This window comes from Coregonus clupeaformis, chromosome 5 (assembly GCF_020615455.1).
Source record: "Coregonus clupeaformis isolate EN_2021a chromosome 5, ASM2061545v1, whole genome shotgun sequence".
Taxonomy (NCBI): domain Eukaryota; kingdom Metazoa; phylum Chordata; class Actinopteri; order Salmoniformes; family Salmonidae; genus Coregonus; species Coregonus clupeaformis.
The window spans coordinates 42,995,033-43,018,615 of NC_059196.1; the positions used below are offsets into that span (position 1 = coordinate 42,995,033).

Genomic DNA, 23,583 nt, shown 5'->3' on the forward strand with positions numbered 1-23,583 from the left:
CAGTTAGGTAACAGGTAACAGTTAGGTAGCAGGTAACAGTTGGGTAGCAGGTAACAGTTATTTTACAGTTAAGTAGCAGTTAACAGTTAGGTAAAAGTTAGGTAGCAGTTAACAGTTAGGTACAGTTGGGTAACAGTTAGATAACAGGTAATAGTTAGGTAGCATTTAGGTATCAGGTATCAGTTAGGTAACAGGTAACATTTAGGTTGCAGGCAACAGTTAGGTAGCAGGTAACAGTTAGGTCAGAGTTAGGTAGCAGTGTAACAGTTAGGTAACAGGTAAGTTGGGTAACAGTTAGGAGCAGGTAACAGTTAGGTGTCAGATAACAGTTAGGTAGCAGGTAACAGTTAACACTTAGGCAGGTAGCTTAGTGGTTAAGAGTGTTGTGCCAGTAACTGAAAGGTCGCTGGTTCTAATCCCCGAGCCGAATAGGTGAAAAACCTGTCTGTGCCCTTGAGCAAGGCACTTAACCCTAATTGCTCCTGTAAGTTGCTCTGGATAAGAGCGTCTGCTAAATGAAAAAACAAAACAGGTAACAGTTAGGTAACAGATAACAGTTAGGTAGCAGGTAACAGATAAATAACAGTTAGGTAACATGTAACAGGTAACAGTTAGGTAATAGCAAAATATTAGGTAGTAGTAAACAGTTAGGTAGCAGTTAACAGTTAGGTAACAGGTAACAGTTAGGTAGCAGGTAACAGTTAGGTTGCAGATAACAGTTAGGTAGCAGGTAACAGGTAACAGTTAGGTAACAGGTAACAGTTAGGTAGTAGGTAACAGGTAAGCTAGGTATCAGGTAACAGTTAGGTAGTAGGTAACAGGTAACAGTTAGGTAGTAGGTAGCAGGTAACAGTTAGGTAACAGGTAACAGTTAGGTAGTAGGTAACAGGTAAGTTAGGTTGCAGGTAACAGTTAGGTAGCAGGTAACAGTTAGGTAGCAGGTAGAAGGTAACAGTTAGGTTGCAGGTAACAGTTAGGTAGCAGGTAACAGGTAACAGTTAGGTAACAGGTAACAGTTAGGTTGCAGGTAACAGTTAGGTAGCAGGTAATAGTTGGGTAGCAGGTAATAGTTAGGTAGTAGGTAACAGGTAACAGTTAGGTTGCAGGTAACAGTTAGGTAGCAGGTAACAGGTAACAGTTAGGTAACAGGTAACAGTTAGGTAGCAGGTAATATTTGGGTAGCAGGTAACAGTTAGGTAGTAGGTAACAGGTAACAGTTAGGTTGCAGGTAACAGGTAACAGTTAGGTAACAGGTAACAGTTAGGTAACAGGTAACAGTTAGGTAACAGGTAACAGTTAGGTAGCAGGTAACAGGTAACAGTTAGGTAACAGGTAACAGTTAGGTAGCAGGTAATAGTTGGGTAGCAGGTAACAGTTAGGTAGTAGGTAACAGGTAACAGTTAGGTTGCAGGTAACAGTTAGGTAGCAGGTAACAGGTAACAGTTAGGTTGCAGGTAACAGTTAGGTAGCAGGTAACAGGTAACAGTTAGGTAACAGGTAACAGTTAGGTTGCAGGTAACAGTTAGGTAGCAGGTAACAGTTAGGTAGCAGGTAACAGGCAACAGTTAGGTAACAGGTAACAGTTAGGTAACAGGTAACAGTTAGGTAACAGGTAACAGTTAGGTAGCAGGTTGAAGTTAGGTAACAGGTAACAGTTAGGTAGTAGGTAACAGGTAAGTTAGGTATCAGGTAACAGTTAGGTAGTAGGTAACAGTTAAGTTAGGTAGCAGGTAACAGTTAGGTAGCAGGTAACAGGCAACAGTTAGGTAACAGGTAACAGTTAGGTAACAGGTAACAGTTAGGTAACAGGTAACAGTTAGGTAACAGGTAACAGTTAGGTAGCAGGTTGAAGTTAGGTAACAGGTAACAGTTAGGTAGTAGGTAACAGGTAAGTTATGTATCAGGTAACAGTTAGGTAGCAGGTAACAGTTAGGTAGCAGGTTGAAGTTAGGTAACAGGTAACAGTTAGGTAGTAGGTAACAGGTAAGTTAGGTAGCAGGTAACAGTTAGGTAGCACCATTACCAGATCTCACAACGCCTGCAGAAGGGTCTGGCACTGTGACAGCAGTTCTGGTATTTTACTTTACATGAAAATGCATCAATTTTTTGCTAATTTATAAAAAGAAAAAAATCGGAAATATCACATTTACATAAGTATTCAGACCCTTTACTCAGTACTTTGTTGAAGCACCTTTGGCAGCAATTACAGCATAGAGTATTCGACAAACACACCACTCGTTCATTCAAATCAATTTACAGTAGGCCTACAAATCCTGTACTCTCAATTGCAGTCAGTTCAGGAATTTAATTGCATTCCTATGGAATGAGTTGTATTGTTCTGTTTGTAGACTGTTGTGCTGTGCTATCTGTTTGTCTGTAGATTGAGTTGTGTTGTTCTGCTTCTGACTGTAAATTGCTCTGGATAAGAGGGTCTGCTAAATTAACAAAATGTAAAATAAAATGTAAAATGGTGTGCTGTGTGTAGTGTAACGTGTATTGTGTTGTCTGTAGACCAGCAGGGTGCGCAGAAGTCTGTGGAAGGTCCTCTGCCTCATCTTCCTCATCGCGCTGGTGATTGGAGTCTCCGTCATTGTGTGTTTAGGTACAGCATTTCCACTTCTATCGTAATGCTCTGGTGTCCTTATCATAGTTCATCGGTGTCTTTACCACAATAGAATAAAATAGAGTGGAATAGAGCAGAGCAGAATGAAATAGAGTGGAATAGAGCAGAGCAGAATGGAAAAGAGCAGAGCAGAATGGAATAGAGTGGAATAGAGCAGAGCATAATGGAATAGAGTAGAGTGGAATAGAGCAGAGCAGAATGGAATAGAGTAGAGTGGAATAGAGCAGAGCAGAATGGAATAGAGTGGAATAGAGTAGAGTGGAATAGAGCAGAGTGGAATAGAGCAGAGCAGAATGGAATAGAGTGGAATAGAGCAGAGCAGAATGGAATAGAGCAGAGCAGAATGGAGTAGAGCAGAGCAGAATGGAATAGAGTGGAATAGAGCAGAGCAGAATGGAATAGAGTGGAATAGAGCAGAGCAGAATGGAATAGAGCAGAGCAGAATGGAATAGAGTGGAATAGAGCAGAGCAGAATGGAATAGAGCAGAGCAGAATGGAATAGAGCAGAGCAGAATGGAATAAAGTGGAATAGAGCAGAGCAGAATGGAATAGAGCAGAGCAGAATGGAATAGAGTGGAATAGAGCAGAGCAGAATGGAATAGAGCAGAGCAGAATGGAATAGAGTGGAATAGAGCAGAGCAGAATGGAATAGAGCAGAATGGAATAGAGTGGAATAGAGTGGAATAGAGCAGAGCAGAATGGAATAGAGCAGAGCAGAATGGAATAGAGCAGAGCAGAGTGGAATAGAGCAGAGCAGAATGGAATAGAGTGGAATAGAGCAGAGCAGAATGGAATAGAGCAGAGCAGAATGGAATAGAGCAGAGCAGAGTGGAATAGAGCAGAACAGAATGGAATAGAGCAGAACAGAATGGAATAGAGCAGAGCAGAGTGGAATAGAGCAGAACAGAATGGAATAGAGCAGAGCAGAATGGAATAGAGCAGAGCAGAGTGGAATAGAGCAGAGCAGAATGGAATAGAGCAGAGCAAAATGGAATTGAGTAGAGTGGAATAGAGCAGAGCAGAATGGAATAGAGTGGAATAGAGCAGAGCAGAATGGAATAGAGCAGAGCAGAATGGAATAGAGCAGAGCAGAGTGGAATAGAGCAGAGCAGAATGGAATAGAGTGGAATAGAGCAGAGCAGAATGGAATAGAGCAGAGCAGAATGGAATAGAGTGGAATAGAGCAGAGCAGAATGGAATAGAGCAGAGCAGAGTGGAATAGAGCAGAGCAGAATGGAATAGAGTGGAATAGAGCAGAGCAGAATGGAATAGAGCAGAGCAGAATGGAATAGAGCAGAATGGAATAGAGCAGAGCAGAATGGAATAGAGCAGAGCAGAATGGAGTAGAGCAGAGCAGAATGGAATAGAGTGGAATAGAGCAGAGCAGAATGGAATAGAGTGGAATAGAGCAGAGCAGAATGGAGTAGAGTGGAATAGAGCAGAGCAGAATGGAATGGAATAGAGCAGAGCAGAATGGAATAGAGCAGAGCAGAATGGAATAGAGCAGAATGGAATAGAGCAGAGCAGAATTGAGTAGAGCAGAGCAGAATGGAATAGAGTGGAATAGAGCAGAGCAGAATGGAATAGAGTAGAGTGGAATAGAGCAGAGCAGAATGGAATAGAGTGGAATAGAGCAGAGCAGAATGGAATTGAGTAGAGTGGAATAGAGCAGAGCAGAATGGAATAGAGTGGAATAGAGCAGAGCAGAATGGAATAGAGCAGAGCAGAATGGAATAGAGCAGAGCAGAATGGAATAGAGTGGAATAGAGCAGAGCAGAATGGAATAGAGCAGAGCAGAATGGAATAGAGTGGAATAGAGCAGAGCAGAATGGAATAGAGCAGAGCAGAATGGAATAGAGCAGAGCAGAGTGGAATAGAGCAGAGCAGAATGGAATAGAGTGGAATAGAGCAGAGCAGAATGGAATAGAGCAGAGCAGAATGGAATAGAGCAGAGCAGAATGGAATAGAGTGGAATAGAGCAGAGCAGAATGGAATAGAGTGGAATAGAGCAGAACAGAATGGAATAGAGCAGAACAGAATGGAATAGAGCAGAGCAGAATGGAATAGAGCAGAGCAGAATGGAATAGAGCAGAGCAGAGTGGAATAGAGTGGAATAGAGCAGAACAGAATGGAATAGAGTGGAATAGAGCAGAGCAGAATGGAATAGAGTGGAATAGAGCAGAGCAGAATGGAATAGAGCAGAACAGAATGGAATAGAGCAGAGCAGAATGGAATAGAGCAGCGCAGAATGGAATAGAGCAGAGCAGAGTGGAATAGAGCAGAGCAGAGTGGAATAGAGTGGAATAGAGCAGAGCAGAATGGAATAGAGCAGAGTAGAATGGAATAGAGCAGAGCAGAGTGGAATAGAGCAGAGCAGAATGGAATAGAGTGGAATAGAGCAGAGCAGAATGGAATAGAGCAGAGCAGAATGGAATAGAGCAGAGCAGAATGGAATAGAGTGGAATAGAGCAGAGCGGAATGGAATAGAGCAGAGCAGAGTGGAATAGAGCAGAGCAGAATGGAATAGAGCAGAGCAGAGTGGAATAGAGCAGAGCAGAATGGAATAGAGTGGAATAGAGCAGAGCAGAATGGAATAGAGCAGAGTAGAATGGAATAGAGCAGAGCAGAGTGGAATAGAGCAGAGCAGAATGGAATAGAGTGGAATAGAGCAGAGCAGAATGGAATAGAGCAGAGCAGAATGGAATAGAGCAGAGCAGAATGGAATAGAGCAGAGCAGAGTGGAATAGAGCAGAGCAGAATGGAATAGAGTGGAATAGAGCAGAGCAGAATGGAATAGAGCAGAGCAGAATGGAATAGAGCAGAGCAGAATGGAATAGAGCAGAACAGAATGGAGTAGAGCAGAGCAGAATGGAATAGAGTGGAATAGAGCAGAGCAGAATGGAATAGAGTGGAATAGAGCAGAGCAGAATGGAGTAGAGTGGAATAGAGCAGAGCAGAATGGAATAGAGCAGAGCAGAATGGAATAGAGCAGAGCAGAATGGAATAGAGCAGAGCAGAATGGAATAGAGCAGAGCAGAATGGAGTAGAGCAGAGCAGAATGGAATAGAGTGGAATAGAGCAGAGCAGAATGGAATAGAGTAGAGTGGAATAGAGCAGAGCAGAATGGAATAGAGTGGAATAGAGCAGAGCAGAATGGAATAGAGCAGAATGGAATAGAGCAGAGCAGAATGGAGTAGAGCAGAGCAGAATGGAATAGAGTGGAATAGAGCAGAGCAGAATGGAATAGAGCAGAGCAGAATGGAATAGAGCAGAGCAGAATGGAATAGAGTGGAATAGAGCAGAGCGGAATGGAATAGAGCAGAGCAGAGTGGAATAGAGCAGAGCAGAATGGAATAGAGCAGAGCAGAGTGGAATAGAGCAGAGCAGAATGGAATAGAGTGGAATAGAGCAGAGCAGAATGGAATAGAGCAGAGTAGAATGGAATAGAGCAGAGCAGAGTGGAATAGAGCAGAGCAGAATGGAATAGAGTGGAATAGAGCAGAGCAGAATGGAATAGAGCAGAGCAGAATGGAATAGAGCAGAGCAGAATGGAATAGAGCAGAGCAGAGTGGAATAGAGCAGAGCAGAATGGAATAGAGTGGAATAGAGCAGAGCAGAATGGAATAGAGCAGAGCAGAATGGAATAGAGCAGAGCAGAATGGAATAGAGCAGAACAGAATGGAGTAGAGCAGAGCAGAATGGAATAGAGTGGAATAGAGCAGAGCAGAATGGAATAGAGTGGAATAGAGCAGAGCAGAATGGAGTAGAGTGGAATAGAGCAGAGCAGAATGGAATAGAGCAGAGCAGAATGGAATAGAGCAGAGCAGAATGGAATAGAGCAGAGCAGAATGGAATAGAGCAGAGCAGAATGGAGTAGAGCAGAGCAGAATGGAATAGAGTGGAATAGAGCAGAGCAGAATGGAATAGAGTAGAGTGGAATAGAGCAGAGCAGAATGGAATAGAGTGGAATAGAGCAGAGCAGAATGGAATAGAGCAGAATGGAATAGAGCAGAGCAGAATGGAGTAGAGCAGAGCAGAATGGAATAGAGTGGAATAGAGCAGAGCAGAATGGAATAGAGTGGAATAGAGCAGAGCAGAATGGAATAGAGCAGAGCAGAATGGAATAGAGCAGAGCAGAATGGAATAGAGTGGAATAGAGCAGAGCATAATGGAATAGAGCATAGCAGAATGGAATAGAGTGGAATAGCGCAGAGCAGAATGGAATAGAGTGGAATAGAGCAGAGCAGAATGGAATAGAGCAGAGCAGAATGGAATAGAGCAGAGCAGAGTGGAATAGAGCAGAGCAGAATGGAATAGAGTGGAATAGAGCAGAGCAGAATGGAATAGAGCAGAGCAGAATGGAATAGAGCAGAGCAGAATGGAATAGAGTGGAATAGAGCAGAGCAGAATGGAATAGAGCAGAACAGAATGGAATAGAGTGGAATAGAGCAGAGCAGAGTGGAATTAGGCAGAGCAGAATGGAATAGAGTGGAATAGAGCAGAGCAGAATGGAATAGAGCAGAGCAGAATGGAATAGAGTGGAATAGAGCAGAGCAGAATGGAATAGAGTGGAATAGAGCAGAATGGAATAGAGCAGAGCAGAATGGAATAGAGCAGAGCAGAGTGGAATAGAGCAGAGCAGAATGGAATAGAGTGGAATAGAGCAGAGCAGAATGGAATAGAGCAGAGCAGAATGGAATAGAGTGGAATAGAGCAGAGCAGAATGGAATAGAGTGGAATAGAGCAGAGCAGAATGGAATAGAGCAGAGCAGAATGGAATAGAGCAGAGCAGAGTGGAATAGAGCAGAGCAGAATGGAATAGAGTGGAATAGAGCAGAGCAGAATGGAATAGAGCAGAGCAGAATGGAATAGAGCAGAGCAGAATGGAATAGAGTGGAATAGAGCAGAGCAGAATGGAATAGAGCAGAACAGAATGGAATAGAGCAGAGCAGAATGGAATAGAGCAGAGCAGAATGGAATAGAGCAGAGCAGAATGGAATAGAGCAGAGCAGAGTGGAATAGAGTGGAATAGAGCAGAACAGAATGGAATAGAGTGGAATAGAGCAGAGCAGAATGGAATAGAGTGGAATAGAGCAGAGCAGAATGGAATAGAGCAGAGCAGAATGGAATAGAGCAGAGCAGAGTGGAATAGAGCAGAGCAGAATGGAATAGAGCAGAGCGGAATAGAGTGGAATAGAGCAGAATGGAATAGAGTGGAATAGAATAGGAGAGAATAAAATAGATTAGAATAGAATTTTCTTGATCACAGTATGGAAATGTGCCTTAGACGTGCTTCAGATGTAATGCATATGGATAAAAATAACATTAGAGTTGTAGATGACGTGTTATCTGTCTGGTTCTGATGCTGTCTGGTTCTGACCTGTCTGGCTCTGACCTGTCTGGTTCTGACCTGTCTGGTTCTGACTGTCTGGCTCTGACCTGTCTGGCTCTGACCTGTCTGGTTCTGACCTGTCTGGTTCTAACCTGTCTGGTTCTAACCTGTCTGGTTCTGACCTGTCTGGTTCTGACTGTCTGGCTCTGACCTGTCTGGCTCTGACCTGTCTGGTTCTGACCTGTCTGGTTCTAACCTGTCTGGTTCTGACCTGTCTGGTTCTGACCTGTCTGGCTCTGACCTGTCTGGTTCTGACCTGTCTGGTTCTGACCTGTCTGGTTCTGACCTGTCTGGTTCTAACCTGTCTGGTTCTGACTGTCTGGCTCTCCTTCTCTCTGGGTGAACAGTGATCCATGACGCTGTCTGGCTCTCCTTCTCTCTGGGTGAACAGTGATCCATGACGCTGTCTGGCTCTCCTTCTCTCTGGGTGAACAGTGATCCATGATGCTGTCTGGCTCTCCTTTTCTCTGGGTGAACAGTGATCCATGACGCTGTCTGGCTCTCCTTCTCTCTGGGTGAACAGTGATCCATGACGCTGTCTGGCTCTCCTTCTCTCTGGGTGAACAGTGATCCATGACGCTGTCTGGCTCTCCTTCTCTCTGGGTGAACAGTGATCCATGACGCTGTCTGGCTCTCCTTCTCTCTGGGTGAACAGTGATCCATGACGCTGTCTGGCTCTCCTTCTCTCTGGGTGAACAGTGATCCATGACGCTGTCTGGCTCTCCTTCTCTCTGGGTGAACAGTGATCCATGACGCTGTCTGGCTCTCCTTCTCTCTGGGTGAACAGTGATCCATGACGCTGTCTGGCTCTCCTTCTCTCTGGGTGAACAGTGATCCATGACGCTGTCTGGCTCTCCTTCTCTCTGGGTGAACAGTGATCCATGACGCTGTCTGGCTCTCCTTCTCTCTGGGTGAACAGTGATCCATGACGCTGTCTGGCTCTCCTTCTCTCTGGGTGAACAGTGATCCATGACGCTGTCTGGCTCTCCTTCTCTCTGGGTGAACAGTGATCCATGACGCTGTCTGGCTCTCCTTCTCTCTGGGTGAACAGTGATCCATGACGCTGTCTGGCTCTCCTTCTCTCTGGGTGAACAGTGATCCATGACGCTGTCTGGCTCTCCTTCTCTCTGGGTGAACAGTGATCCATGACGCTGTTTGGCTCTCCTTCTCTCTGGGTGAACAGTGATCCATGACGCTGTCTGGCTCTCCTTCTCTCTGGTTGAACAGTGATCCATGACGCTGTCTGGCTCTCCTTCTCTCTGGGTGAACAGTGATCCATGATGCTGTCTGGCTCTCCTTCTCTCTGGGTGAACAGTGATCCATGACGCTGTCTGGCTCTCCTTCTCTCTGGGTGAACAGTGATCCATGACGCTGTCTGGCTCTCCTTCTCTCTGGTTGAACAGTGATCCATGACGCTGTCTGGCTCTCCTTCTCTCTGGTTGAACAGTGATCCATGACGCTGTCTGGCTCTCCTTCTCTCTGGTTGAACAGTGATCCATGACGCTGTCTGGCTCTCCTTCTCTCTGGGTGAACAGTGATCCATGACGCTGTCTGGCTCTCCTTATCTCTGGGTGAACAGTGATCCATGACACTGTCTGGCTCTCCTTCTCTCTGGTTGAACAGTGATCCATGACACTGTCTGGCTCTCCATCTCTCTGGTTGAACAGTGATCCAAGATGACGTGGATGAGAAGTACGATCCAGCCTTGTTCAAGCTGCCGCGACATTTCAACGGAAGCTTCAGACTGACCAATCAGATATTCACACCAGAGCTGCTATCCCCAGCGTCCAATCAGAGTAAGGCCCTGTCCAGCCAACTAAAAGAGAAGGTACCTCGCATTTATGACTTTCAGGAATGTCAAAATCTCACTGTAAGCCTATTTATGACCTTCAACTCAACAGGAATGCATGTTTGAAGCATGCTTGTTTAATAACAAGTGTGTTACTACAACATATCATCTGGCTGTGAATTCTATGGAAGAGTATTAGGGCCAAGTGAAGAGAAAAACAAAATGGCGACAGGTGGTTGTACTTGGATTTTATTTATTTTTAGAGAATAAAGTAAAATTATTATTTAGAGAATAAAGTCAACATTTTTAGAATAAAGTCACAGTTATGGCCTATTTCAACATATCTCCCTGGCTCCCTGTTTCTGTGTGCGTCACTGTTGAAATGCCCGAGTTAGATGACCTGGAAAAACTATACTTTAGAATTGGCTTTAGTAACAAGGAAGTCCTTTCTCTTTTAACACGTAATAACCATATTATTATAAGTAGGCCTATTAGCACCTAGAAGAGGTTGTGCCACAGATTCTTTTCAGAATGAGGAACCACACAGACTCGGATGACGTATTTCATCCAAGTCTGTGTGGTTACGTACATAGGTAGAGACAGGTGGGTCGGTGCCGTTTAAGATGAGGGAGGATGAATCTTTTTTTTTTTTTTTTTATGAACATGGCACTTATTTCTATTACAGCATATTGGATGTCTGTCATCCATATTCCATTCACCCAGTTCAATGTAGCATCGATAGGTTTAGGCTACTACATGATACTCTAATGTTCCCCTGTATCCCATCATGAGGTTGCTACAACCTAGCCTATGAATGAAAGTTTACAACGTAGGTGCACACAGGTTGAGAGAATTTTGAGTAATCAAAGTGACAGACCGTGACACGTTCAATACCGCCTTGCACACTCTCGCCTGCATCTAGCTGATCTAGGGTGTAATCAAACAAAAGTTTCCTATTCGACAAATTCAGGTTTGTTTATCCCCGTTTCATTCCGTTTGCCTCCGTTTAAGAATAGTTTTTCAACAGAATCGCCGCAAAGAATACACCCCTGATCAGACGCAAACACAGTTCACTTTCATAGCAGCCACGTTGTATATATACAGTGGGGAAAAAAAGTATTTAGTCAGCCACCAATTGTGCAAGTTCTCCCACTTAAAAAGATGAGAGAGGCCTGTAATTTTCATCATAGGTACACGTCAACTATGACAGACAAAATGAGATTTTTTTTCTTCCAGAAAATCACATTGTAGGATTTTTAATGAATTTATTTGCAAATTATGGTGGAAAATAAGTATTTGGTCACCTACAAACAAGCAAGATTTCTGGCTCTCACAGACCTGTAACTTCTTCTTTAAGAGGCTCCTCTGTCCTCCACTCGTTACCTGTATTAATGGCACCTGTTTGAACTTGTTATCAGTATAAAAGACACCTGTCCACAACCTCAAACAGTCACACTCCAAACTCCACTATGGCCAAGACCAAAGAGCTGTCAAAGGACACCAGAAACAAAATTGTAGACCTGCACCAGGCTGGGAAGACTGAATCTGCAATAGGTAAGCAGCTTGGTTTGAAGAAATCAACTGTGGGAGCAATTATTAGGAAATGGAAGACATACAAGACCACTGATAATCTCCCTCGATCTGGGGCTCCGTGCAAGATCTCACCCGTGGGGTCAAAATGATCACAAGAACGGTGAGCAAAAATCCCAGAACCACACGGGGGGACCTAGTGAATGACCTGCAGAGAGCTGGGACCAAAGTAACAAAGCCTACCATCAGTAACACACTACGCCGCCAGGGACTCAAATCCTGCAGTGCCAGACGTGTCCCCCTGCTTAAGCCAGTACATGTCCAGGCCCGTCTGAAGTTTGCTAGAGTGCATTTGGATGATCCAGAAGAGGATTGGGGAGAATGTCATATGGTCAGATGAAACCAAAATATAACTTTTTGGTAAAAACTCAACTCGTCGTGTTTGGAGGACAAAGAATGCTGAGTTGCATCCAAAGAACACCATACCTACTGTGAAGCATGGGGGGTCGAAACATCATGATTTGGGGCTGTTTTTTCTGCAAAGGGACCAGGACGACTGATCCGTGTAAAGGAAAGAATGAATGGGGCCATGTATCGTGAGATTTTGAGTGAAAACCTCCTTCCATCAGCAAGGGCATTGAAGATGAAACGTGGCTGGGTCTTTCAGCATGACAATGATCCCAAACACACCGCCCGGGCAATGAAGGAGTGGCTTCGTAAGAAGCATTTCAAGGTCCTGGAGTGGCCTAGCCAGTCTCCAGATCTCAACCCCATAGAAAATCTTTGGAGGGAGTTGAAAGTCCGTGTTGCCCAGCGACAGCCCCAAAACATCACTGCTCTAAAGGAGATCTGCATGGAGGAATGGGTCAAAATACCAGCAACAGTGTGTGAAAACCTTGTGAAGACTTGTTTGAAAATGTTTGACCTGTGTCATTGCCAACAAAGGGTATATAACAAAGTATTGAGAAACTTTTGTTATTGACCAAATACTTATTTTCCACCATAATTTGTAAATAAATTCATAAAAAATCCTACAATGTGATTTTCTGGATTTTTTTTCCTAATTTTGTCTGTCATAGTTGACGTGTACCTATGATGAAAATTACAGGCCTCTCTCATCTTTTTAAGTGGGAGAACTTGCACAATTGGTGGCTGACTAAATACTTTTTTTCCCCACTGTAATTCCTTCTCGCGCCTATCTACTTCGCGCTCTCCTCCTCTCACCTTTTAACCTTCACCTGTGGACTTCAGTGCACAACACATTAGCTGCTTGTGACTAGGCGAAAAAACCTGTCCAAGCAAAACCTTCATATTATTACCGCTAACCGCTACACACAGCCTACATCGTTGTCACCATATTAGCTAACGTCATAGTCAACATAGCTACTAGAACTAACGTGTTAGTAAACCCGCTACAATCATGCAGTACAGTGTACAGCAAGCAGTTTAGCAGTTAAGCAGTTACACCTGGCGAGCCTCAGTAGAAATAAATTAATAAAACCAAAAGCTTACCTTGACTTACATTTACATTTTAGTCATTTAGCAGACACTCTTATCCAGAGCAACTTATAGGAGACTTGGAAGAGTTCCAGTGTCGGATAGCCATAGCCAGCTAGCTAATATAGCATCCCTCTCTGTTTGAGCTGCATTTGATGCTAGCTAAGGAAGTGGGGAAAAAATACTATGAAATATAGCTGTCTCTCTCTCTCTTGCTTCACCTTAATTTTGGAAGAAATGTATTTGTTAAAAACTGTTCAACTATTGTCTTTCTCTCTCTTTGAGTCAACTACTCACCACATTTTATACACTGCAGTGCTAGCTAGCTGTAGCTTATGCTTTCAGTTCTAGATTCATTCTCTGATCCTTTGATTGGGTGGACAACATGTCAGTTCATGCTGCAAGAGCCCTGATAGATTGGAGGATGTCCTCCGGAAGTTGTGGGAATTACTGTGTAAGTCTATGAAAGGGGGTGAGAACCATGAGCCTCCTAGGTTTTGTATTGAAGTCAATGTACCCAGAGGAGGACGGAAACTAGCTGTCCTCCGGCTACACCATGGTGCTACCCTACAGAGTGCTGCTGAGGCTACTGTAGACCTTCATTGCAAAACAGTGTGTTTTAATCAATTATTTGGTGACGTGAATATATTTATTATAGTTTTATCTAAAAAGGATAACTTTTTAAATGTTTCACTATTTTTATTTTTATGAAATTCACTGAGGAGGATGGTCCTCCCCTTCCTCCTCTGAGGAGCCTCCACTGCAGGTGTGTATGCGGGTGTGTATGCAGGTGTGTGTCGGGGGTCTAATACACTCATTCAAACAGGCGTCACACACACACACACATTTTACCATTTGTGTTTTGAGGTTGGACTTTAGCACGTAGGGCGCATCGATTGGTAGTCAGTATGTGTTACACCTGTGCTGGTTGCGATCTCATTAGTGGGAAGGTGTTTCACCTGTGCTGGCCCAGGTGATATTTAAGAGTGGCTGGCCCAGGTGATATTTAAGAGTGGCTGGCCCAGGTGATATTTAAGAGTGGCTGGCCCAGGTGATATTTAAGAGTGGCTGGCCCAGGTGATATTTAAGAGGGCTGGCCCAGGTGATATTTAAGTGGCTGGCCCAAGTGATATTTAAGAGTGGCTGGCCCAGGTGATATTTAAGAGTGGCTGGCCCAGGTGATATTTAAGAGTGGCTGGCCCAGGTGATATTTAAGAGTGGCTGGCCCAGGTGATATTTAAGAGTGGCTGGCCCAGGTGATATTTAAGAGTGGCTGGCCCAGGTGATATTTAAGAGTGGCTGGCCCAGGTGATATTTAAGAGTGGCTGGCCCAGGTGATATTTAAGAGTGGCTGGCCCAGGTGATATTTAAGAGCGGCTGGCCCAGTGCTCCGGTTGTCTTGATAGATGTGGAGCATTAACACCTTTAGTTGTCTCTCCCTATTTGACTTCTAGAAAAACATTTATTTATCTGATCTTCCCTGTTTTCATTTTGCTCCACTTTGTCATGGTGCCTTTCCAATTTGCTACAATGTCCTCACTGTGCGTAACAGCTAGGCCTTGGGCTGAATCTCCAAAATGCAAATTCTAGCTCTGGTGCATCCTTCAAACATACAGTGACTTGCAAAAGTATTCATCCCCCTTGGCGTTTTTCCTATTTTGTTGCATTACAACCTGTAATTTAAATGGATTTCTATTTGGATTTCATGTTAATGGACATAGACAAAATAGTCCAAATTGGTGAAGTGAAATGAAAAAAAGAACTTGTTTCAAAAAAATTCAAATAAATAAATAATGGAAAAGTGGTGCGTGCATATGTATTCACCCCCTTTGCTATGAAGCCCTTAAATAAGATCTGGTGCAACCAATTACCTTCAGAAGTCACATAATTAGTTAAATAAAGTCCGCCTGTGTGCAATCTAAGTGTCACATGATCTGTCACATGATCTCAGTATATATACACCTGTTCTGAAAGGCCCCAGAGTCTGCAATACCACTAAGCAAGGGGCACCACCAAGCAAGCGGCACCATGAAGACCAAGGAGCTCTCCAAACAGGTCAGGGACAAAGTTGTGGAGAAGTACAGATCAGGGTTGGGTTATAAAAAAATATCAGAAACTTTGAACATCCCACGGAGCACCATTAAATCTATTATTAAAAAAATATCCGAATATGGCACTACAACAAACCTGCCAAGAGAGGGCCGCCCACCAAAAGTCACGGACCAGGCAAGGAGGGCATTAATCAGAGAGGCAACAAAGAGACCAAAGATAACGCTGAAGGAGCTGCAAAGCTCCACAGAGGAGATTGGAGTATCTGTCCATAGGACCACTTTAAGCCGTACACTCCACAGATCTGGGCTTTATGGAAGAGTGGCCAGAAAAAAGACATTGCTTAAAGAAAAAAATAAGCAAACACGTTTGGTGTTCGCCAAAAGGCATGTGGGAGACTCCCCAAACATATGGAAGAAGGTACTCTGGTCAGATGAGACTAAAATTGAGCTTTTTGGCCATCAAGGGAAACAAAACACCTCCCATCACCCCGAGAACACCATCCCCACAGTGAAGCATGGTGGTGGCATGTTTTTCATCGGCAGGGACTGGGAAACTGGTCAGAATTGAAGGAATAATGGATGGTGCTAAATACAGAGAAATTCTTGAGGGAAACCGGTTTCAGTCTTCCAGAGATTTGAGACTGGGACGGCGGTTCACCTTCCAGCAGGACAATGACCCTAAGCATACTGCTAAAGCAACACTTGAATTGTTTATGGAGAAACATTTAAATGTCTTGGAATGACCTAGTCAAAGCCCAGACCTCAATCCAATTGAGAATCTGTGGTATGACTTCAAGATTGCTGTATACCAGCGGAACCCATCCAACTTGAAGGAGCTGGAGCAGTTCTGCCTTGAAGAATGGGCAAAAATCCCAGTGGCTAGATGTGCCAAGCTTATAGAGACATACCCCAAGAGACTTGTAGCTGTAATTGCTGCAAAAGGTGGCTCTACAAAGGATTGACTTTGGGGGGGTGAATAGTTATGCATGCTCAAGTTTTCAGTTTTTTTGTCTTATTTCTTGTTTGTTTCACAAGAAAAAATATTTTTCATCTTCAAAGTGGTAGGCATGTTGTGCAAATGAAATGATACAAACCCCCCAAAAAAATCCATTTTAATTCCAGGTTGTAAGGCAACAAAATAGGAAAAATGCCAAGGTGGGTGAATACTTTCGCAAGCCACTGTATGTCGAAACGAAAGGTTAACTTACAAATGTAATGTGTAATGTGTTTTCTGTAGGCTACACTTCCAATGAAGTAGACTCATAGGCTTATGCTTATTACCTTGTGAATGTAGATCACGGATTGTGTGGAGAAGGATTGCGCGTCCAGTCGGGCTCAAGGTATGCAAGGTCCCAGTCATGGACCCTGTCATGGACCTTGCATAGCCACGGGGCAGGGGTTTGGTTAAAGCCCCGTCTGAGACAGGTTATAATATTGGAACTTAAAATCACTAACAGCCAACAGGTCTAGTCACTAGCCTCTATAAGGTGAACCAGTGGTAGCCTCAGTTAGCGGTAGAGCTGAGACGAATAGCCTGTAACGGAGATCCATGACCCTGTTTTGGGATAACCTATGATCCTTCATTCCTCCCATCCTTGTCCGATAGATGGATAGTGAAAGGAGATATGATGCTAGGCTACCAACATGGCAGATCAGTGAATATGTATTTATAGCCTGCCTATATAGTCTATCATCATTTATCTAATATGTGTATATTTAGATCACTGATTATTTCAAGAAAAGGGAGAATCCATCCAAGAATATATTCAAACGGATTAGCTGGTTTGCGAATGCAGGAGTGGTCCTTAAGTTGTTGCTCCTCCCACAGACACTTGTGTAAAACCCCTGCTTCATTGTTCGTTCCTCCCACAGCCGTTGGATAGGCCTATAATTGTGACCGACCAGGTCGATTTGGTCTTATGTAGCAACATTTGAAATTCTGTTTTTTTTTTACATTGGATAAAAGTAAAGACTAGAAATGTTGATATTTAAGTGATAATGGCCGAGAAGCTGGTGTTTGAAGGATATATTGGCACGGGTGTTGTTAGGCCCGAGACTAACGTTATTTTGATGAATTTATTCATACTATTTAATCCTTCCACAAAATATAGTCCCGACACAAATCTAGGGTTGCTACCCAAGCCGGCTGGTTGTTCATTCTATTGGTTCGGTTGATAGAGACCCGACCCAGTCGGTCAGTCTTTTTGTTCTGTATCTATGGACGTGACCCAGTCGTTCAGTCTTTTTGTTCTGTATCTATGGACGTGACCCAGTCGTTCAGTCTTTTTGTTCTGTATCTATGGACGCGACCCAGTCGGTCAGTCTTTTTGTTCTGTATCTATGGACGCGACCCAGTCGTTCAGTCTTTTTGTTCTGTATCTATGGACGCGACCCAGTCGTTCAGTCTTTTTGTTCTGTATCTATGGGCGCGACCCAGTCGGTCAGTCTTTTTGTTCTGTATCTATGGACGTGACCCAGTCGTTCAGTCTTTTTGTTCTGTATCTATGGACGTGACCCAGTCGTTCAGTCTTTTTGTTCTGTATCTATGGACGCGACCCAGTCGTTCAGTCTTTTTGTTCTGTATCTATGGACGCGACCCAGTCGGTCAGTCTTTTGTTCTGTATCTATGGACGCGACCCAGTCGTTCAGTCTTTTTGTTCTGTATCTATGGGCGCGACCCAGTCGTTCAGTCTTTTTGTTCTGTATCTATGGACGTGACCCAGTCGTTCAGTCTTTTTGTTCTGTATCTATGGACGCGACCCAGTCGTTCAGTCTTTTTGTTCTGTATCTATGGACGTGACCCAGTCGTTCAGTCTTTTTGTTCTGTATCTATGGACGCGACCCAGTCGTTCAGTCTTTTGTTCTGTATCTATGGACGCGACCCAGTCGTTCAGTCTTTTTGTTCTGTATCTATGGAGCGCGACCCAGTCGGTCAGTCTTTTTGTTCTGTATCTATGGAACGTGACCCAGTCGTTCAGTCTTTTTGTTCTGTATCTATGGGCGTGACCCAGTCGTTCAGTCTTTTGTTCTGTATCTATGGACGTGACCCAGTCGTTCAGTCTTTTTGTTCTGTATCTATGGGACGCGACCCAGTCGGTCAGTCTTTTTGTTCTGTATCTATGGACGCGACCCAGTCGTTCAGTCTTTTGTTCTGTATCTATGGACGCGACCCAGTCGTTCAGTCTTTTTGTTCTGTATCTATGGACGCGACCCAGTCGGTCAGTCTTTTTGTTCTGTATCTATGGACGCGACCCAGTCGTTCAGTCTTTTTGTTCTGTATCTATGGACGTGACCCAGTCGTTCAGTCTTTTTGTTCTGTATCTATGGACGTGACCCAGTCGTTCAGTCTTTTTGTTCTGTATCTATGGACGTGACCCAGTCGTTCAGTCTTTTTGTTCTGTATCTATGGACGCGACCCAGTCGTTCGTTCTAAATGTTCCATTGCCTTACTGGCTGGCAACGTTCTTATCCCTTGCTTGCTAGCTAGCCAACTACGGCTAATTTACAGTCACGTCAAAAAGTGCCGCCAGAATAACAGCAAAGTTGCAACATTTGCATTTGTTTAAGCTGTTTTCTAGTGACATGAGGCGCGATTTCGCCTGGCATAGAAAATGTGCTCACTCGTCAGGACACTGTTGTCCAGAGGAGCTAGCCAACAACACAGCTAACATAATCACTTCAAACTGAAGCTGGAAAGACAGAAAACTAGCTGCACTTCGTTTCTTTTTACCTTTTTTTCAATTGACATTTCTTTGTATATATCCATAAAAATGATACCAGCTGATTCATGATTTTGACTGGCTGAGAAACGCTGTCTGCCTGCCTGCCTGCCTGCCTACCTGTCTGCCTGCCTGCCTGCCTGTCTGCCTGCCTGCCTGCCTGTCTGTCTGCCTGCCTGTCTGCCTGTCTGCCTGTCTGCCTGTCTGCCTGCCTGCCTGTCTGCCTGCCTGCCTGCCTGCCTGCCTGCCTGTCTCGTCCCGACTCCCAACACATTCATTACTATAGGGCAGCTGGAGATCTCATTTGAATATTGAAACAATGTTGCAAATGTCGGAGAGACAGACAGCAAGGTTTATACAAATCTCCGCTGTTGAAAACGAAATGTTAGTCTAAAAGAAATGGGAGATAATGTCTAGATGCTTTTTATAGTGGAGATCAAGTTTAAGAAGTGCCTGGCTGGGCTGATGAGACAGTGGATTGCGCAGTCAGATGGAACAGAGTAAATAGGCATTTTAACGTCATAGATTTAGCCGGTGGTAACTTGTGGAATAGACACCAGCTGGAATGCGGTTTAAACCAATAAGCAATTAGGATTAGACCCACCCGTTGTATAACATACACTACAGTTGAGGAACAATGGGAAAGTAATTCTGCTTTGAAAGTTGATAAACTTGTAACCCCAATTTTGAGAAAATGGCCTTTGAATGTTTTGGTAGGCTACACCTATTGGAGAGCTCTTCTTTGTCTACACCCATTCAGCGTCGCTCACACCCTTTTAAGCCCCACCCATCTCTCTATGGATTCCCATGTGAGGCCATGTGCTAAACAGAGTGAGTACGGTAGTGGACTAAACACAGAAGGTTTCCAGACTAAAGGCTGGTTTATGCTACGTCTATCGACATGTCTGTAGACAGTTGTCACAGAACATTCTATTGTCGTCAGACATCAAACTTGTCGTTGTCGTTATGAAAAGGTATAAACACAAAAAAAACGACAGGCTGCGTGACATCAGTAGCCTGGTGGTCCAAAATAGCATAACTGGTTTATTTTAACACCAATAAACCCATCCGTTTAAAAATGAATTTAGTATATGTCAATCTAGGAAACCAGGCAACTAAAAGCAACTTTTTCTCAAAATATTGCCAAGCAATTCCCAAAATATTGCCACTTTTTTCTCAAAATATTGCCACTTTTTTAAAGTACTATCATACAAAACATAATAATCCAAGTACCACCACCTGTTGCTGTTTATTTCTTTTACTGTCAAGCTGGTCCCTGGCAGGGAGCCTCAAACTGGTCCCTGGCAGGGAGCCTCAAACTGGTCCCTGACAGGGAGCCTCAAACTGGTCCCTGGCAGGGAGCCTCAAACTGGTCCCTGGCAGGGAGCCTCAAACTGGTCCCTGGCAGGGAGCCTCAAACTGGTCCCTGGCAGGGAGCCTCAAACTGGTCCCTGGCAGGGAGCCTCAAACTGGTCCCTGGCAGGGAGCCTCAAACTGGTCCCTGGCAGGGAGCCTCAAACTGGTCCCTGGCAGGGAGCCTAGTGTTATGGTGTTGTCAGTTTGGTTTAAGTTCTTAGAATGTGGAAGGAATCTGTAGGAGGAGGGCTTAACGGGAACAAGGGAATTCCCATGGTAGTGACAGGAAGTTGAGTTCCAAGGAAAGACATTCACACTCTCTTTTCCTCTTTCACTTTACTTCTCTATTCCCTGTGTCTCTCTCTCTCGCTCTGTCTCTCTTTCTCCCCCCCATCCCCCCCCCCTCTCTCACCCCTCTCCATCTCTCTTTCTCCCCTCCACCTCTCTCTCACCCCTCTCCATCTCTCTTTCTCCCCCCCATCCCCCCTCTCCATCTCTCTTTCTCCCCTCTCTCCATCTCTCTCACCCCTCTCCATCTCTCTTTCTCCCCTCCACCTCTCTCTCACCCCTCTCCACCTCTCTCTCGCCCCTCAGTTGTCTGATCTCTACAGTTTATCTCCGGCCCTGGGTCGCTACTTCTCCAGTGCTGGAATCTCTGACTTCAGGTAACACGTAATAAAACAAAGTAACACATATATTACTGTCTTCATTGAAAGGATGGCTTTTTCCGGTACTTTCCACTACCCTCTGTATGCTGGCATTTAACGAGAGCCAGATGGAAAAAAATATTATATTTATTTCCCATGCTTCATTGCAATGATATATAATTACGGTAGAGCCCGTTTTTTTTCTCCTTGGTCAAGTCTTACGGTCAGGAAAAACTCTTGGCCCTAGCAATGACATGGAGATTGACTGGCTGGTCTGCTTTTCCTCTCAGAAACGGCTCTGTGGTAGCTGACTACTGGCTCCGGTTCCTGATGCCCCTGAACGATGCCGAGTTGGAGAAGTTCACTCTGAGTAGAGAGATGGTGTATAACGTCTTTAGACAGTCTCTCTATGACCAAGACCCTGAGCTCAACCACCCACTGTATATACACCCGGCTTCACTGGACATGCAGGGTGAGACACACACACTGGACACGCAGGGTGAGAGTGGCACACATGCGAGCACATACCCTCACGCGCGCAAGCACACACTCACAATATAACAATATAAACTGTTGCTGAAATATAATCTAATGAATTTAAATTCTGAATTGTTCCTATGATGTTATTCTTAACAGTGTTATTTTTGTTTTTCTTACTTTGCAGTTGGCAGTGACTAGTGAGAGCACAAGTGGCGTGCTGTGTTGGTGCCATAATCAGGTGGTATTTGGGGTACGCCTGACTGTCTGTGACGTTGTGTTTCTGTCCTCTACGATGCTGCATCCACCCATATCTCAGAGGAAGTGGCATGAGGATGGGGCCACCACAGCCAGAAAGGGGGATATGTTTGCTTTCTAGTGTTTTAAACAAAAAATGTCTTTCTATATTTTCTATATTCTATATAAGTGGAATATCTGATGGATACATAGAACCCATGGACCAACCCAGACAGACACATATAATGGAATCCTGTGAGTGGGGAAGTCTGGTGAAACTGGGTCACTATTACTGTATCAGCGGCACGTCCAACCTGACAGACTATGAAAGTGTCCCTTGACCATTTACATTTACATCATTTAGCAGACGCTCTTATCCAGAGCGACTTAGAAATTGGTGCATTCAACTTATGATAGCCAGTGGGACAACCACTTTTTTTTCCTTATTTTTTTATGGGGGGGTGGGGGGGGTAGAAGGATTACTTTATACTATTCCAGGTATTCTTTTAAGAGGTAGGGTTTCAAGTGTCTCCGGAAGGTGGTCAGTGACTCTGCTGTCCTGGCGTCGTGGGGGAGCTTGTTCCACCATTGGGGTGCCAGAGCAGCGAATAGCTTTGACTGGGCTGAGCGGGAACTGTGCTTCCGTAGAGGTAGGGGGGCTACCTCTACCTCTGTTCACAAACACAGCTGTTTTCTTCACTGTTGAATGTATGACAAATAGACATGGATGAGACTTTTCTGCACATTCCCTCTATCCATCATTCCATCTATCCATCATTCCATCTATCTCATGTAGCCAAGAGAATGGAAAGGCCATTGGGTGTTTACAGGAAGTGTTTAAATGCAGTGTCTGACGGTGTATACTTTGCATGTTGAATGTCAAAGTGGATTAACAAAGTCTGTGGCCAAACGAGATATTTTTATCCAATATGTTTCTATGTGTTGTAATATGACTTCCTGAACCCTACTGTATAGTATGTATCATCTCTGAGGGAAGGACTATTCCAATTTGAGGCATTGCTTGAATCTCTTTATTCCTTTACATTTTACGTTAATTCATTGGAAACTGCATTTTAATTTTGTGAAATAAATTGTATTTTTTATTGTACTCTGGAAGGTGTTGTCCTAATTAGCTAAAAGTCCCTCTGCCTCATACCACTAACTGGGTGCTACGTCACTCACATCCAGTCACTCATACCACTAACTACGTCACTCACACCACTAACTGGGTGCTGCTACGTCACTCACATCCAGTCACTCATACCACTAACTACGTCACTCACATCCAGTCACTCATACCACTAACTACGTCACTCACATCCAGTCACTCATACCACTAACTACGTCACTCATACCACTAACTGGGTGCTGCTACGTCACTCACATCCAGTCACTCATACCACTAACTGGGTGCTGCGTCACTCACATCCAGTCACTCATACCACTAACTGGGTGCTGCTACGTCACTCACATCCAGTCACTCATACCACTAACTACGTCACTCACATCCAGTCACTCATACCACTAACTGGGTGCTGCTACGTCACTCACATCCAGTCACTCATACCACTAACTACGTCACTCACATCCAGTCACTCATACCACTAACTGGGTGCTACGTCACTCACATCCAGTCACTCATACCACTAACTACGTCACTCACACCACTAACTGGGTGCTACGTCACTCACATCCAGTCACTCATACCACTAACTACGTCACTCACATCCAGTCACTCATACCACTAACTGGGTGCTACGTCACTCACATCCAGTCACTCATACCACTAACTGGGTGCTACGTCACTTCACATTCAGTCACTCATACCACTAACTACGTCACTCACATCCAGTCACTCATACCACTAACTGGGTGCTACGTCACTCACATCCAGTCACTCATACCACTAACTACGTCACTCACATCCAGTCACTCATACCACTAACTGGGTGCTACGTCACTCACATCCAGTTGGCATGCGTTTATTCCTTAGTTATGCAGAAGCAATGACCACGCTATTCCTTTTGTTGTTTTCCTTTAAATAAGTTGTTGTTGTTTACAGCTACAGAAGTTGTCAATGTTCCACATGACTGAACACTAGGTGGCGATGATGTTTCCATGTGTCTCTGTACCACCACTGTCTCTACTGTCTCCCGATGTTCCATGTGTCTCTGTACCACTACTGTCTCCTGATGTTCCACGTGTCTCTGTACCACCACTGTCTCTACTGTCTCCTGATGTTCCATGTGTCTCTGTACCACTACT

At 44.3% G+C, this 23,583-nt stretch overlaps 1 protein-coding gene across 2 annotated transcripts in view; it reads left to right on the forward strand.

The window, feature by feature from the left end:
* The window catches only part of LOC121566870 (TPA-induced transmembrane protein homolog), a 28,528-nt gene extending 6,795 nt beyond the window's left edge, over positions 1-21,733 (forward strand). Inside the window, exons 4-8 of one of the 2 annotated variants that reach the window (XM_041876764.1) lie at positions 2,512-2,602; positions 9,683-9,843; positions 20,552-20,622; positions 20,895-21,103; positions 21,269-21,733. In XM_041876764.1, the coding sequence (XP_041732698.1) occupies positions 2,512-2,602; positions 9,683-9,843; positions 20,552-20,622; positions 20,895-21,103; positions 21,269-21,282 (546 nt within the window). In that variant the 3' untranslated portion in view covers positions 21,283-21,733. The remainder of the gene's footprint in view (positions 1-2,511; positions 2,603-9,682; positions 9,844-20,551; positions 20,623-20,894; positions 21,104-21,268) is intronic. The other variant, XM_041876765.1, reaches the window with a different exon arrangement.
* The last annotated feature ends 1,850 nt before the right edge of the window (positions 21,734-23,583 follow it).